This window comes from Crocuta crocuta, unplaced genomic scaffold, assembly GCF_008692635.1.
Source record: "Crocuta crocuta isolate KB4526 unplaced genomic scaffold, BGI_CrCroc_1.0 scaffold245, whole genome shotgun sequence".
Classification (NCBI taxonomy): domain Eukaryota; kingdom Metazoa; phylum Chordata; class Mammalia; order Carnivora; family Hyaenidae; genus Crocuta; species Crocuta crocuta.
The window spans coordinates 326873-343272 of NW_027530358.1; the positions used below are offsets into that span (position 1 = coordinate 326873).

A 16400-nucleotide genomic window follows, 5' to 3' on the forward strand; every position below is an offset into this window, starting at 1 on the left:
CTGTTAGCCAATCAAGGTGTTGGACTCCCTGATTAGTTCAAGGCTACACTTCTATCCTGGGTTTTACAAATGACCATATTCTCTCTACAAACAAATTAGTGTTGGGAATGAGACAAAGTCATTTCAGTAAAATACAATTTAATACATTTTTGTAAATGTTAGAGAGAATATTCTTTTCTGTTACAATTACAGCTATAAAAAATAAATCCAGAATTTTCAGGGATCTATTAAATTATAACATGTATACCTCACTATGAAGCCGGAGTAAAGAAAGACAGAACCAAAAAGGGGGGAAAAAATGAGAGTGTATGAATACCAACTTCATTTTTTCATTTTCAGTAACCAAAAATAACAAAAGCTAGCATCCCTTGGAATTTCAGGCTGGACTTCCTATACTCATAACCAAGATGAGTCTTTTTAATTGTCCTATCTGCTAAATGTTCTCTCTACCTCATGTGTACCTCTTGGCCCTTGGTGGCTTTGTCCTCAGGTAGAAAGCAAGAGAAAAGGAAAACTAAGAAGAATTTTACTCCCTATATTTTTTTATCTATTAGGTTTTTATTTAATGTTTACACAATACCATCAGGCGAAGTATTTCAGGAAATACTTGTCTGTGATCTCTTCTAGGATTTGGTTGGTTTCATGTCTCACATATAGGTCTTTGATCCATTGAGTTTAGTTTTGTTTATGGTGTAAGAAAGTGGTCCAGTCTCATTCTTTGGCATGTTGCTGTCCAGTTTTCCCAACACTATTTGCTGAAGAGACTCTCTTTTTTCCATTGGATATTCTTTCCTGCTTTGTCAAAGATTAGTTGACCATATAGTTGTAGGTCCATTTCTGGGTTTCTAATCTGTTCCACTGATCTATTTGTTTTTGTGTCAGTACCATACTATCTTAAGGGCTACAGCTTTGCAGATAGCTTGAAGTCCAGAATTGTGATGCCTCCAGCTTTGCTTTTCTTTTTCAGAATTGCTTTGGCTACTCAGGGGTCTTTGTTGTACTATACAAACTTTAAGATTGTTTCGTTCTACTCTGCGGAAAATACTGGTGGTATTTTGATAAGATTTGTGCAGATTGCTTTGGGAAGTATAGACATTTTAACAGTGTTTGTTCTTCCAATACATGAGCATGAGATGTTTTTCCATTTCTTTGTCTTCAATTTCTTTTCATAAGCTACAGTTTTTGGAGTACAGATCTTTTACATCTTTGGTTAGGTTTATTCATAAGTATCTTATTATTTTGGGTGCAGTTGTAAATGGCATTGATTCCTTGATTTTTTTTCTGGTTCTCCATTATTGGTGTATAGAAATGCAATAGATTTCTGTACATTGGTTTTATATCTTGCAACTTAATTTTTGTATCAGGTCTAGCAATTTTTGGTGGAGTCCCCTGCTGTGACCTCATTGTGTTATTTATTTCGAGATGAATTATTCCATCTGGCTTTTTGCCTGGGTCCTTGTTTTCTCTGTGTTAGGAAAGCCTGCTATGTGTCCTACTCCCGAGAATAATGGCTATGTTGCAAAGAGGTCCTATATCATCCAATGTCTGGCTTTTTAGGAAGCGTTTCTAGTATATGCTGTGTGCACTCTGTTGTTGTGTTTTCATTGTGTTTCCCTTAGGTCAGTCCTCTGCAGAGTTTCCACTTCCCTAAAGTTGGACGTGTTTGGACTTTTTCCACTGTCTGGAAGTTTTGACTAGGTATGTTTTAGTCTGCTTGTTAGAAAAGTCTAGATCTTATTGCCTCTAGAGGTGAAGCTTTTCTTCACTGTATGGTTAGTAGACTTGGTGCATGTAGGGAGTTTGTGCTGGTCTTCTGGGAAAGCGGGCTGTCTGCTGCTCTGACTCTCAGGCCCAGTTGCCCTACTCCAGAAACAGCTTCAGAGTACAGGGTGTGGGGTTTGGTGCAGGTGCCTCCAGCCTCCGCTTTGTGTGCTGTGCCACTCACTGAAATCTAGCTGTGAAGATGTGAGGAGTGAAAAATAGTGTTGGTCTGCTCTCTTCCCTGCGAGTGGAGGCCCTGCACACCATTGTTCAGGAAGCCCTCACAGAAACCAAACAATCTCTCTTTTTGTGTCCCTGGTTTCTGTCAGATCCCTGAATTCAGCCTGTCTTATCCATACCATCTGCATAACCACAGTGTACTGGTCTTGTGTGTTATTTCAGGCTTGCCATCTGGTTTTCAAAACTCAAAATTTGGGGGATGTGGCATGGCACGGATCCATGCTGATCTTCTGGAAGAGGGTCAACCACACTATGAGCATTGCCGGGTTGTCCAAGAAAAAGTCACATGACTAGGCAGAGGCTTGGATTTTATGGAAAATCATTGCAAAAGCCCATTTCCAGGTTAGCTACACTCAGCAGGGATCTCTGATCCTATGCTAGTGAACAGGGCAACTCAATGGCATCCACTAGCTCTTTTGTCCACAGAGGGGCAGTGCCACATCTCCAAGAAGGGGAACAGTCTCATCCCAGCATGACCCAGGGGATCCTCAGAGCAAATTGTCCCCTCCTGGACCCCTGCCCTCCGTATCCACAGTAGTACCACTAAGACTGCCAGGCTCCAGCTATGCTATGGACTTCTAAAATGTCAGACTTTCAGCTCCATTGGTTATATAAACAGGATAATCAACCCCTCTCATTTTCCCAGTCAATGGTTTTGAGGAAATGTTTTTCTTGTGCAATCCTAGGCATACTACTTTCTCTCCCAATCTCTCTCTCTCTCTCTCTCTCTCTCTCTCTCAATCTATCACTCTCTCTCTCTCTTTTTCTCCTCTTTCCATGATCAGGGCTCCCAACCCTCCAATGCACCTCAAATTCTTTACTCCCACAAATCACACCACTGCATTTCCTACTTCCCACAATGTAGCCTCTTTTCTCCCTCTAGTTGAGCAGTTTGTTCTCTCAGTCCCAAGAGCAATTTCCTAGGTGTTCAGAAAGACTTGGTAATTATCTAGCTGGGTTCAAAGAATGAGGCAAGTATAAGGTCTTCCTAATATTCCTCCATCTTAACTCTTCTCTAGAAATACTGTATTGATAAATCAATGAGCATTCAAAAATGAGAGCAAAACAACGTTTATATATTAGTAAGTGACCTCATCTTGTGTTAATAAAAGATGAACGAGATCAGAATTTTTGTATAAGAAGAAAATTTGTATCAAACATATTTCTTTCACCAAATAAAAGATGGTAAACCTTTATAATAAAGATTAGTGCTAGTCCCAGAAAAATAACAACAAACCATATGTGATATATACATAAACCTATGTATATATGATCCAATAATAAATACTTGACCGAAAAAGTTTTAAATGAGAATAATATATTTTACTCAAAAGATTTACTGTTATGACACTGAGTTTTTTAAAAGGGTTCATTTGTAGTTACAAGAACATAGAAAAGTGTTCCTAAAATTTTCTGGATAATTTAGTTATCCAAAGTAAAATCATCTCTACATAAATTGTATATAAATTTCATGTTTAGCTTCTGTCTTCTTCTGTAGTGGGCATGTTTGCTGGTTTATGAAGCATTTAGGAGGAAAGTTCAGAAAACTGAGTCCATGGGAATTAGGAATGGGCTTAGTGGAAAATCAAAAGAAAGTGTGATTTGATTTACTTTAAGTCCTAATTCTGTGAGTATGGTGTAACATTTTCTGCTGAATATATGTATACATGCTGAACTGTCATATTTAAAATTTTTTACTTGTATTTGTTAAATTAATCATAATGTTATTTATGTATTTACTTACTTACTTACTTATAAATGTTCATTTATTTTCGAAAGAGAGAAAGACAAACAGAGTGCTAGCGGGAGAGTGGCAGAGAGAGGGGAGACACAGAATCTGAAGCAGAATCCAGGCTGTGAGCTGTCAACACAGAGCCTCAACACAGCTTGAACCCAAGATCATGATTGAGCCAAAGACCAATTGAGTCATGCTGGTGCCCCAATCATAATATTATTTAAAAAGAATGTGTGCATGATTCTGTCAACAGCAAAATGAAAGCTAGACCGATGCTATAATAGACTATACATCACTAGTTAAATGTAGCCATCACCAACCCTCTCCTACCTCAAACAGGTGAGTCAGTTCTACCTTAGTTTCAAGTCAGCTCCTTCTATGGCTAAATCAGAGAATATAAAGGCTTAGGACCCATTGGGAAATGGTCCCTGGGTCATCAGAATTTGGCTGCTTCAAAATCCTCAGGAATGCCTGCCTTTTTGTCCCAACAAAGATCTGTCAAGTTAGCAGGTAAAAAGAAGAAACAGAGTATGTAAGGAGGTTGAAATCCTCTGCCAAGCCTTCCTTGCTATTCCCTTGCTCTTAGAAGTCATCTCACTATTTTTCTTATTCATTGTGGTCTGTGTGAGTGGATCTCTTGCTATTTCTTTGTCACCCAGGCCCATGGTCACCTCAAAGCCTTCGCAACGGCTCTTGCATCTTTCTGTGATGTTCTTTCTCCAGACATTACCTAACTAACTCCCTCATGTCACTGAGATCTCAGAATTGGGGCATGCCTCAGGGGAAGCTTCCTTGATCATACTATCCCAGATGCCCACTACTCACTCACTGTCTAACACCTTAACTGGCTTGATATTTTATACTTAGATTTTGTTGTTGTTGTTGTTGTTCACACCACTCTTAAATTCGACTATTTCTTAACATGCTATGTGTTTATTGTCTTGCATCATCACTAAAGTGTAAGCTCCACTACGTGAAGGACTTTATTTAATGCTGAATCTCTGGGACTTATGAAAGTGACTAGTACATATTTGGAATCCTAGAGATATGCATTAATTGAATCTTGTCTTTTACCTGAACCTTATTTATATCAATTTTCGGTAGGCTTGAGCTATCCCAACATAATATTTGCCTTAATCTATTATAAGGGATCAAATGTCTTTGAAAGAACTATTCCTTTTCTCCTCAGCAAGCCAAAGATGCTAAAACACAGAGAAAGATGAGATTGACAAATCACAAACAGTTTTAAGAGACTTTATGTAAATATTTGACTCATAGTAAATATTTCATATATACTGATCTCAAAGGCCCTTCTAAGGGTTCAGTTAAGGAAATAGATTTCATTGTCACATATCCTACTCATGGGATAATTTTAAAGGAAATTTGTAATTCTCCCTGAAAATTTATTATTTTATTTCTGAGTAAATCATGAGGATACACATGCAAAAATTACAAAGTAGGTAATAATATTTAGAAGCAAGGAAAACATGCACCAAATTAGAATGTTAAGATTACACAGTTAAATAAAATGACACCTTTATATTTTCTTATTTCAACCCTATGTTTTAAAACATTATATAGACAAATTCAAGTTAAAGAATTACATAGATGGGTATTCTCCAATTTATATGTGTAAATCTTCAGTATGAATTCATTTTGTTGATGAAAAAATCTTCTACCAAATATATGTTTAAAAAATAGATTTATAAAATAATGACTGTATAAAATAATGTACACAAACAAACTGTTCAGTATATATTCAGTACATATACATAAAGTAATGGAAAATATGTATGAAGATGATAGATAGATAGATACATACATACATACATGGAACATGGATATATGCTAAATACACCCATGCCTCAAAATGATTATAATCAATAAAACCTTTCAAGTGCAAAATAGAAATATGAAAAAATATTTTTGCAATTTGAATTTCTTCCAGATAGCCACTAATTGCTTGCCTGACACCACACTGTCACACACATATTAATGGTTCTAATGTTTTCTCAGGGAAACAGATCAATTTCATTCTTAAACTTCCCTTTGGTTGATATATTCCTGAGTACAATGCCTTCCTACTTTGATATGTTATCTCCTCATGTGATATAAATAACACTTAATCTAGTCTTGTGAAATAACAATTGAATTACTCTAATGCTATAATGTGTCATGATCTAATAACAATTGAGTCACCCTAATGCTTTAATGTATCATGATATATATATACTTGTTATAATATACATATATACTGGTTATAATATATTCCCTGCAAGAAGGACAAAGATCCTGATACCTTTGCTTTGATTAGTCTCTTATCATATATCATATACCCAATTCGTTTGCTTTATTCATGCATGTTTTTTGTTCACATTAGCATTTTAAAAATTGCTTTAACAAATTGTCTTTTTTTTCTATCAAATGTTTCTTCAAAAATTTGTCAATGGTTGTAGATATAGAAAATGCATCCAACTAATATAAAAATTAAAAATATCATAATAGATTTTAGGGTCACATAAAAAAAGCCTACTTTAAAAGTACTTCTGTACCATCTCTAGATGCCCTTAAAACACACATAGAGGGTTATTCACATCTAATTTAGGGTGAAGAGCGACTTCTGTCTCTACATATCAATATATTCCATATATACATATGTATGTATAATTTTTTTCTTCTAGATTGAGAATATTCCTTTCATAACATTCTGGGTGAGCCATTTTGATAAGAACCTACACATGAATTCTGTCAAATGACACTTGTTTCCTGACTTGTTTTCTATCCATCAGACTTCTTCATTAAATCAAAGACAAAAACAAAGGAAACCAAAAAACATGAAACTGACTTGTTTTGTGATTTTTCCAGGGGAAAAAAAAAAACACTAAAAGATAGTGAGAACTATACCACATATAAAGTGGAAAGGGGAATGCAAGAATAAGCAGCAGTCAGGACCACAGTGAACATCCAAGTTAATACTCTAGACTCCGTTGTATCAACACAGTGATGTGGCCACAACTAAAACCTGGACGCCACAACTCTAGCTTGTGCGACAGCACTAGACACTGGGCACTGCCACTGTCACTGCAGTGTCCATGGCCGTGGACACTGGGACCTGCTGGCTTCAGGTGGATCTCGCTGTCCCTATTTCTTTGCATTGTTAAGTCAGAAGTCAATATCTGATTAGTTGAGCTTAGCTTACATGCCTACAAGCTAGCTATAAGGGAGTCTGGTAAAATATGTGCATGACCTTCAGATTTTCTCCCTGGGAAATGCTTTCTGCCTTCCCTAAGACTCATAAAATGAGGAGTCCGGAGGCAAGTGGTCAGTAAATAATCACTGATCTCTCCTTTCTGAATGCACTGAATTGTAATAACACAATGAAAGTTCACATGACTGTGCCACAGACTTGTGCCAGAGATGAGGGTCATGGAGGAGAAATAGTTACTGTGTATTGGATCTTAATTCAATATAATGATTACCTGACTACCTGGTGTGTGGGTTTCATTCCATAATGAATCAGCATTTTAATAGTACATTTTATTCTCTCTACTACCTGAAAATCCACAGCACTCATTATCAATTTTATTTTATAATAAGAGATTATAAATGTGCATGTATGTGCGTTTTGTGGCATTGATTTTGGCAATGAACATTTTGCTTTATGTCTTTATTACATAATTGCATTTTTACTAATCACTGTTAAGTTTTGATCCTAACCAAATTTAAAACTCCCTTGGGATGGTGTTATTTCCCAAATGTTAAATATAAATGTAAAACAATGCTCTACATGGATTGAATTTGCTAATTTGACTTGACTGCCATTGAAATAAAGCAAGATAGAATTTTGAAACTACATTGAAATATCAACCATGTTGATTGCTCTTTCTTCTTACCTCAGTTCTCATACATGTGACAGGCTTGGATAATATGTAAAGTATCTTATCTTACCAATTCTTTTTTTAGGAATACCAGGTTTGGCCTTTGAGAACATCCTCAGACACTCAAACTGAAGGATGTTTGGAGTAGATATTTCCAGAAATGCTTGTAAATAACAATATGGGGGCATATATATATGAGCTCTATGGAATAGTACACATAAGAAAAACTCTTTACAAAATATATTTCACTACAACTAAAAAAGGTCAATAATACCATCATAAAAACAATGATTAAAATATTTTTCCAAAGAAAACTGTGGAATTACTGGTAGTGATGAAAATCTTAGCTTTTTGGGGGTGAATAACTCATCAAATCAATCCTTTTGATCGTTTCTCCATATGTAATAATGACTCTATTATTTACATTTTGGAACTCTAAAGAAAAAATCAGTTTATAAATTGAGGATGATAAGCTTAAAAAAAACCCTCAAAGATTTGGGGGTCTGTGACTTATACCAATTTTAAGGAAACTATATAAAACATGGTAATTGTATTATAAATTCCCTGCAATAAGCCATGGATTGTCACACAAGATATGCTACAGATGAATGACTTATGAAAATATTTGCTGGTATCTTACAGGAAAAAATTAATTTTGCATTTTACCCACAACATAATATAAGCATAACTAAAGCATACCCTTTGACCTATGGAATCCAATCTATATTTTCTGTTATTCTCACAATTATACTTATCAAACTCTCAGATAGAGTTTACTATGTATCAGGTGCTTCCATAGACTCTTTTCATAAATTGCTATATTTTCTAAATTTGTACGTTTATATTCATTCTTCTTGGGGAAATATCTAAGAGTGGAATTTCTATACGACAGGGTCATAAATATATATGAAGTTATAAGAAGTCATCAAACTATTCTGTGCAATGGTGATAAGTTTATCAGAATTCCCATTTTTCACATTCTCAGCAACTTTTGATTTTTAGTATTTTCTATGTTGGTCATTCAAATAGCATCTATCACCATCATTGGCCTGGGACAGGATATCTTATGTGCTGTAGGACTGGCAAATATCTTTCTTGATGGTTAATGTCTAAAAAGAATAAAGTGAGAATTCAGAGTGGTGGGCCAATTATTTATGAACATAGATAATTTAAAATCTTGATTGGTTGTATATGTTTAACAGTTACTTTGTTGGTTGTTTGGTTAGTTAGTATTTACTTTGTTAATAAACATTCTTTTTTAAATATTAATGTGTGTGACTTTAAAATATTTTCAGATTACTTATTTATTTTGAGGGGGAGAGAGAGCACCAGCACAAGTCCAGGAGGGGAACACGTGAAGAAAAACAGAATCCCAAGCAGGTTCTGAACCATTAGTGCAAGCCTGATGTGAGGCGTGAACTCAAGAATCATGAGATCATGACCTACCAAAATCAAGAGTCAGACATTTAACCCACTGAGCCACCATTTATATATAGAGAGAATAGAGGACAAATAAAGAAAAAAGAATTTGATGGTATTAAGTGAGACAGCCATACTTCAAATCCCAACTTCACAACTTTGTACCTAAATACCTTGGGAAATTATTTAACAACTCTGTTTTTAAGTTTTCTGGTGTATTTAAGATACAAATACTCTTTCAGAGAATGGTCATATAAATTAAGTGAGGTAATATATATAAATTGTCAAACATGTATCTAGCAGATGGTAACCACAAAATATTAGTTACTCTCATTGACCATTTATCATCATCATCATCATCACTGACCTTATTATTAAGAAGGTTAATATTTGATGAGTACTGGGAATTGTAAGTAATCACTGAATTCTACTGATGAAACCGATATTGCACTTATGTTAACTAACTAAAGTTCAAATAAAATTTTAAAGGGAATAAAAGAATATCTTACTACTGTTACAAGTGGTAAGTTAATATAATCTTTCTTTCAAATCAAACACTATAAGTGCTAGAGTCACAGATCTTATTATGGTAAATATCTGTTTGTAATTGTTCTACCCTAATATATTCTTAGTTTTCTAAGTTAATAAAAAAATTTAAAATTTTTAATGTAAAATTTAATTTAAAAATTAAAGGTTATACCATTTTGTTTCCTATATGAGGAAGGAAAAGCTTTATAGATGGTTCCCTCACACCAGCTATTAAACAGGCTCATGGATTCCATCTTTAACATGTAATAAATAACAATAATAAAAATCTTATCCTGCCCTTTGTTTTCTTATCCTGCCTTTCTCCTCCTCTTCATGACCAGACCTCTCCCATCTGTTGCTCTCATTGGTTTTCTTTTTTCTTATAATTATCTGTATTTAAAATTTAAATCCAAGTTAGTTAACAATTAGTGTAGTAATGGTTTCAAGAGTAGAATTTAGTGATTCATCATTTCCATATAACACCCAGTGCTCATCCCAACAAGTGTTCGCCTTAATGCCCATCACCCATTTAGCCCATTACCCCCACCCAACTCTCCTCCAGCAACCTTTAGTTTGTTCTTTGTATTTAAGAGTCACTTATGGTTTGGCTCCCTCTCAATTTTTATCTTATTTTTCCTTCCCTTCCTCTATGTTCATCTGTTTTGTTTCTTAAATTCCACAAATGAGTGAAGTGATATTTGCCTTTCTCTGACTGACTTATTTCATGCTGCATAACCACAATGAGATAGATACTTCTTCATACTTGTCAGAATGGCTAAAAATAACAACTCAGGAAACAACCAAGTTGGCACACATGCAGATAAAGGGGAAGCCTCTTGTACTGTTGGTGGGAATGCAAACTGGTGCAACCACTCTGGAAAACAGCGTGGAGGTTCCTCAAAAAATAAAAATAGAACTACTCTATTACCCAGCAATTGCACTACTAGGTATTTATTCAAAGGACATAAAAACGCTGATTTGAAGGGGCTCATGCACTACAATGTTTATAGGAGTACTATCAACAAAAGACGAATTATGAAAAGGCCCAAATGCTCATTGACTGATGAATGGATAAAGGAGATGTGGTATATATGTATAATGGAATATTACCCAGTGATCAAAAAATGAAATCTTGCCATTTGCAACAACAAGGATGAGACTAAAGTGTATTACGTTATGTTTCCATTGGTTCCTTTCACTTCTTAATTTCTATTTACTCATAAATAACTTCATTCTGATTCATGCTCTTAGCTGTCTTTCCTTTGTTGTACAGAAACCGTTTTATTTGATGTAACCTCAAGTATTTGTTTTTGCTTTTCTTGTCTGGGCTTTCAGTGTCATATCCGAAAAATCATTGTTAAGACCAATGTCAAAGAAGGATATTATTCAGCCATAAAAAAGAAAGAAATCTTACCAGCTGTGACATCAAATCACCTGGAGGACATTATGCTAAGTGAAATAAGCCAGAAACAAATAGACAAGGACTATCTGATCTGTTTTCTGGAGTCTAAAAAATTTGAACTCACAGAAGCAGAGAGTACAAGGAGTTGGAGGGTAGGAGAATTGGAGAGATGTTGATCAAAGGGTTCAGTTAGAAGACAAATAAGTTCTGGGGATCTAATGTATAGCACGATGGCATTAGTTAATACTACTGCATTGTGTTCTTGAACTTCACTAAGACAGCATATCCTAAGCTTTGGCATCACACGTGACATGATAATAATGTGTGGTGATGTATCTGTTCATTATCCTGATTGTGGTAATTATTTCACAATGTGTGCACATATGCAGTTGTCACCCTGTATAATTTAAATATATGCAATTTTATTTTTCAATTATATCTCCATGAAACTGAAAAAACAAAATGAAAACAAAATATTTGAAGAATGAGGCTATTTCAGATTGAATGAGTTTTTCCGCTTCTTGAGGAAGTGCAGAAACCACATTTTTCACATTTTCCACAAATTATTTCAATTAGTTGTTTTGAAAATTTGGAATTTCCTAGATCAGGTTTTTATTTGTTAATTTACACACAGATAATAGATAAATGAGAGCCATCTGTGGTGTTATGTAGGCTTTTTTGTGCCCTGTGCCATGCCTCCAATGTCACAAAGACCTGAATAGTCACTGAATATTAGAGGAGCTGAAGAAGATTATTATGGCGAACACTCTTTTTATTTTTTTTAAATATTTTTATTTATTTCTAGGAGAGAGAGAGAGAAAAAAAGAGAGAGAGACAGCGTGAGCAAGGAAGGGTCAGAGAGAGAGGGAGACACAGACTCTGAAATAGGCTCCAGTCTCCGAGCTTGCAGTCAGCACAGAGCCCGACGCGGGGCTCAAACCCACGAACTGTGAGATCATGACCTAAGCGAAAGTCGGACGCTCAACCGACTAAGCCACCCAGGCACCCCTATGGCAAACACTCTTAACACCAATAATTATTTCAACTACATAATGGAAATCCATTAGACATTTTTTGTTTTACACCTTAAGACTTAAGTAAGTACTGGAACTGTTAAAGTTCCAGATATAAAAATTATATCTGGAAAACATATTAAAAAATAAAAACCAAAGGCACATTGAAGTTCATTGTTGTTATTTCTGAAGAAATCCCTCTTGAGAGAAATCTAATTAAGCTGTGCAGTGACTACAATCCCTATGGTCATTAGTCAGAATAAAAATACTCCCTATCCCATCAACAATTTGGAATCATCAAAGGTCTAGAAGACCAATAAGGAAAAGAAAATTCACCTTGCGGTTCTAGGTATGTTCTCTTATTCACAATTTCTTGTAAAATGTTACTGAGCTGGTAGAAAGGNTAAATATTTTTATTTATTTCTAGGAGAGAGAGAGAGAAAAAAAGAGAGAGAGACAGCGTGAGCAAGGAAGGGTCAGAGAGAGAGGGAGACACAGACTCTGAAATAGGCTCCAGTCTCCGAGCTTGCAGTCAGCACAGAGCCCGACGCGGGGCTCAAACCCACGAACTGTGAGATCATGACCTAAGCGAAAGTCGGACGCTCAACCGACTAAGCCACCCAGGCACCCCTATGGCAAACACTCTTAACACCAATAATTATTTCAACTACATAATGGAAATCCATTAGACATTTTTTGTTTTACACCTTAAGACTTAAGTAAGTACTGGAACTGTTAAAGTTCCAGATATAAAAATTATATCTGGAAAACATATTAAAAAATAAAAACCAAAGGCACATTGAAGTTCATTGTTGTTATTTCTGAAGAAATCCCTCTTGAGAGAAATCTAATTAAGCTGTGCAGTGACTACAATCCCTATGGTCTTTAGTCAGAATAAAAATACTCCCTATCCCATCAACAATTTGGAATCATCAAAGGTCTAGAAGACCAATAAGGAAAAGAAAATTCACCTTGCGGTTCTAGGTATGTTCTCTTATTCACAATTTCTTGTAAAATGTTACTGAGCTGGTAGAAAGGAGATTCTGTTAGTTTTGGTTTCCATGGATTTTAGCTGCATAATCATTGGATTATTCTTTTCAAATATAAATGAGTAAAACTATGTGGGAAAGTAATAGATAAAAGGCTGGAAATATACTCCCTTCTAAACCTTTAATTGTGGCTTAAAAAAAAGTGTGGAATTCGGAATCTGAATATAGTACCTTTATGTTTTACTCTCTACACTTAAGTTTTGTGTAACTTCTTCACAACCAGAATACTTTTATATATTACTTACATACACCCTGTGTATAGGATTAGAATATCAATAAGATAAAACCAAAAAATTAGATTATGTAACTTAAAACCATTGTTTGTTTGTTTTTTAAATCTCTATGAAAACACCATAAGAGCTAGAAAGCAAAATCAGGAAGAATTATTGCATCCATCTGAATTGTGGATTTATTTAGAAAGATTTAGTAAGAGAAATCCAAATACCTATGTTCTCATGTAAGACCACTGATTCTAGGAGTGCTCCTTTGCTGGGATTTGATAGACAACCATGCTCGATTTCCTTCAGGGTTATCTCCTCTCTGTTATCTCCACAGATGTCTGGCTCTGAGCCTACAATGAGTGGAAATCAGTCCCTCTGCACCAAATTCACATTTGTGGCTTTTTCCTCTCTAGCAGAGTTACAGCCTGTGCTCTTCGTTGTGTTCTTACTCGTTTACTTGTTTACTGTGGGAGGAAACCTCGTCATCATCTCCCTGATCTCGGTCACCCCTTCCCTGCACACCCCCATGTATTTCTTCCTGGTTAACCTCTCCTTTCTGGAGATGTGCTACATCACCAGCGTGGTGCCTCAGATGCTGGTGCATCTGCTGATGGAAAATAAGACTATAAGTGTGGGTGGTTGTGCAGCTCAGATGTACATATTTGCCATCTTGGGACTGACAGAATGCTGCCTGCTAGCAGCCATGGCTTATGACCGCTTTGTAGCTATTTGTTACCCGCTGCGTTATACTCTCCTGATGAGCCCTCGCGTGTGTTTGATATTGGCTGCGGTGTCTTGGACCACCGGGGTGGTGGTGGAGTCAGCCCAGATCACCTGGATCTTCAGTCTTCCCTTCTGTGGAACAGGAAAGATTCAGCACTTTTTCTGTGACATCATGCCCGTAATGAAACTGGCTTGTGTTGATACCTCCCACAATGAGATTGTGATGTTTACTGTCTCTGTCATCTTCATCATGACTCCTTGCTTGCTCATCTTGTGCTCCTACCTGCGAATTCTTGTAACCATCTTGAGCATCCCTTCAGCAGCTGGCAGACGCAAGGCTTTCTCCACCTGTTCATCTCATATCCTGGTTGTTTCTCTGTTCTATGGCACTGCCTTGTTCACCTATATCCAACCAAAGAGTGCACACACTCCAGAAACAGACAAAGCAACTGCACTCATGTACACGGTGGTTACCCCTGCTCTGAATCCTGTTATCTATACCTTGAGGAACAAGGAAGTAAAGGAAGCCTTTCAAAGGGTAACACAGAAGAATCATCTTAGACAAATGGCCTAAACCTACCAATTAGATGTTTCCAGATAAGTAACCCAAGGTTTTATAATCTCTCTACCAATATTCATTGTCCTTAAAGTATTTGTAGCATTTAATCAGGAAACACACGCATATGTTGTACATATTTTATGTGTTTATGCAAAAGGGAACTATATGGTAGGATCTTGGGTTATTTATCTTTTATTCAATCAATAATAAATAGCAAGCATTTCCTATTTCCTGGACCCTATTCATTTTTTCCTTTTACATTTGTACTAGGATTAAAGTTAGTATACTTAGTACCATTTTACTGAGGAGCATAATATATTCTTGTGGGAAAAATTAAAAATAAATAAGAATGTAATTAGTGCATTTTTAGTGTCAAATACAGGCTGTTAGAATTTAAGTCTCTAAGTGGAGTACTTTCCTTTAATTTCTTAGCTCTCTACACTTAATAATCATGCAACTTAAACATCAACATTTAATAAATACTAGTGATTAATATACACTATGCCACAACTCTAAATATTTAAACTTTCTAACTGTTTAAAGTGTCTAATTTATAAATCCAATAGGACCCTGATTCATTATTCAAACTAGATTCTTCCTTTGCTCTTATTCACTTAGTGTTTGGTTTTTCATATGAATTGAAGTTTCAGAGAAATCTCTTTCCATGTGACATTCATTCTTGTTACTTTCATTGCAAACTTTTTTTCAATGTATGTGTTGGAATATAATTTCCTTTAGGGACTGCCCATTTATTCTAGATAATAAACTATACAATTTTGACCCCTGAACCATGAGGAGCAAGACTTCCATAAGATATTAAAAAAAATAACTTTTAATCCAATGCAGGTTTCTTATGCCAACTTTGGAGAAGTGAGGGGACCAAAATAATTTAAATATTCAGTGATATTTTGTAGAAATTAGAGATAATCATTGATTTTTATTGAAGTCTTATTACACTGTATAGTCAAATCTGAATACCAGTACAAGTAATATATTTGGAAGGGGCTCAGAATTGGAAAAATAGGGGTGCTTGGGTGGCTCAATCAGTTGAGCGGCCGACTTCAGCTCAGGTCATATCTCATGGTTGCGGGTTTGAGCCCCGCATTGGGCTCTGTGTTGACAGATCAGAGCTTGGAGCCTTCTTCAGTTTCTGTGTCTCCCTCTCTCTGCCCCTTCTCTACTTGTGCTCTGTCTCTTTCTGTCTCTCAAAAAATAAATAAATGTAAAAAATTTTTTTAAAAAGAATTGGATAAGTAATACAGGCAAGGGAAGACAGCCTCTAAATTGCACATTACTATGTCAGGTACCATAAATGGCCACTCAATTTATTCTTAGGGGGAAATAGTATAAAACACAATTCTAAAATGTGCTATAGATCCGTGTACATAGACATCTATTCTCATAACTCGTTTTACGAGAGCTGATACTAGGGAATTTAACACTGACACTACTACTTCACTACTAACTATAGCAGACTTCTGGAAATGCTCTCAGGAACAGTAATTTGAATTTGTGGCATCTAGATAGCATCTGGCATTGGAACTTAAAATGGCCAAAGCCAAAATGAAGAACCAGGCACTAAATCAACTAAGCCACCAAAGACACCCTGAAATTTAACATTTTAAATTAATCAGTCTAGGAAGGCTATAGGTATAAGACCCAAGAACATATTCACAGAGGGACACCTGGGTGTCTCAGTGCCAAGCCTGTTTGGGATTCTTTCTCTCTCTCCCTCTTTCTCTGCCCCTTTTCTCTTCTCTTTTCTCCTCTTTCTCTCTCTCTTTCTAAAAATAAATAAATAAAATTTAAAAGAAGAACATATTCACATAGCTGTATATAAATGTGTCTATTTTTTAGAATTTTCCAATGAAA

The 16400-nt window shown here is 35.7% G+C and overlaps 1 protein-coding gene across 1 annotated transcript; it reads left to right on the forward strand.

The window, feature by feature from the left end:
• Positions 1–13601: 13601 nt before the first annotated feature.
• LOC144233247 (olfactory receptor 10C1-like) lies at positions 13602–14543 on the forward strand. The gene has a single exon (XM_077766077.1). It carries the CDS (start codon positions 13602–13604, stop codon positions 14541–14543), a length of 942 nt encoding a protein of 313 aa, XP_077622203.1.
• The last annotated feature ends 1857 nt before the right edge of the window (positions 14544–16400 follow it).

Bases quoted from the DNA above. Each gene is read 5' to 3' on its own strand.
- LOC144233247 (XM_077766077.1), top strand. From the start codon at position 13,602: ATGAGTGGAAATCAGTCCCTCTGCACCAAATTCACATTTGTGGCTTTT.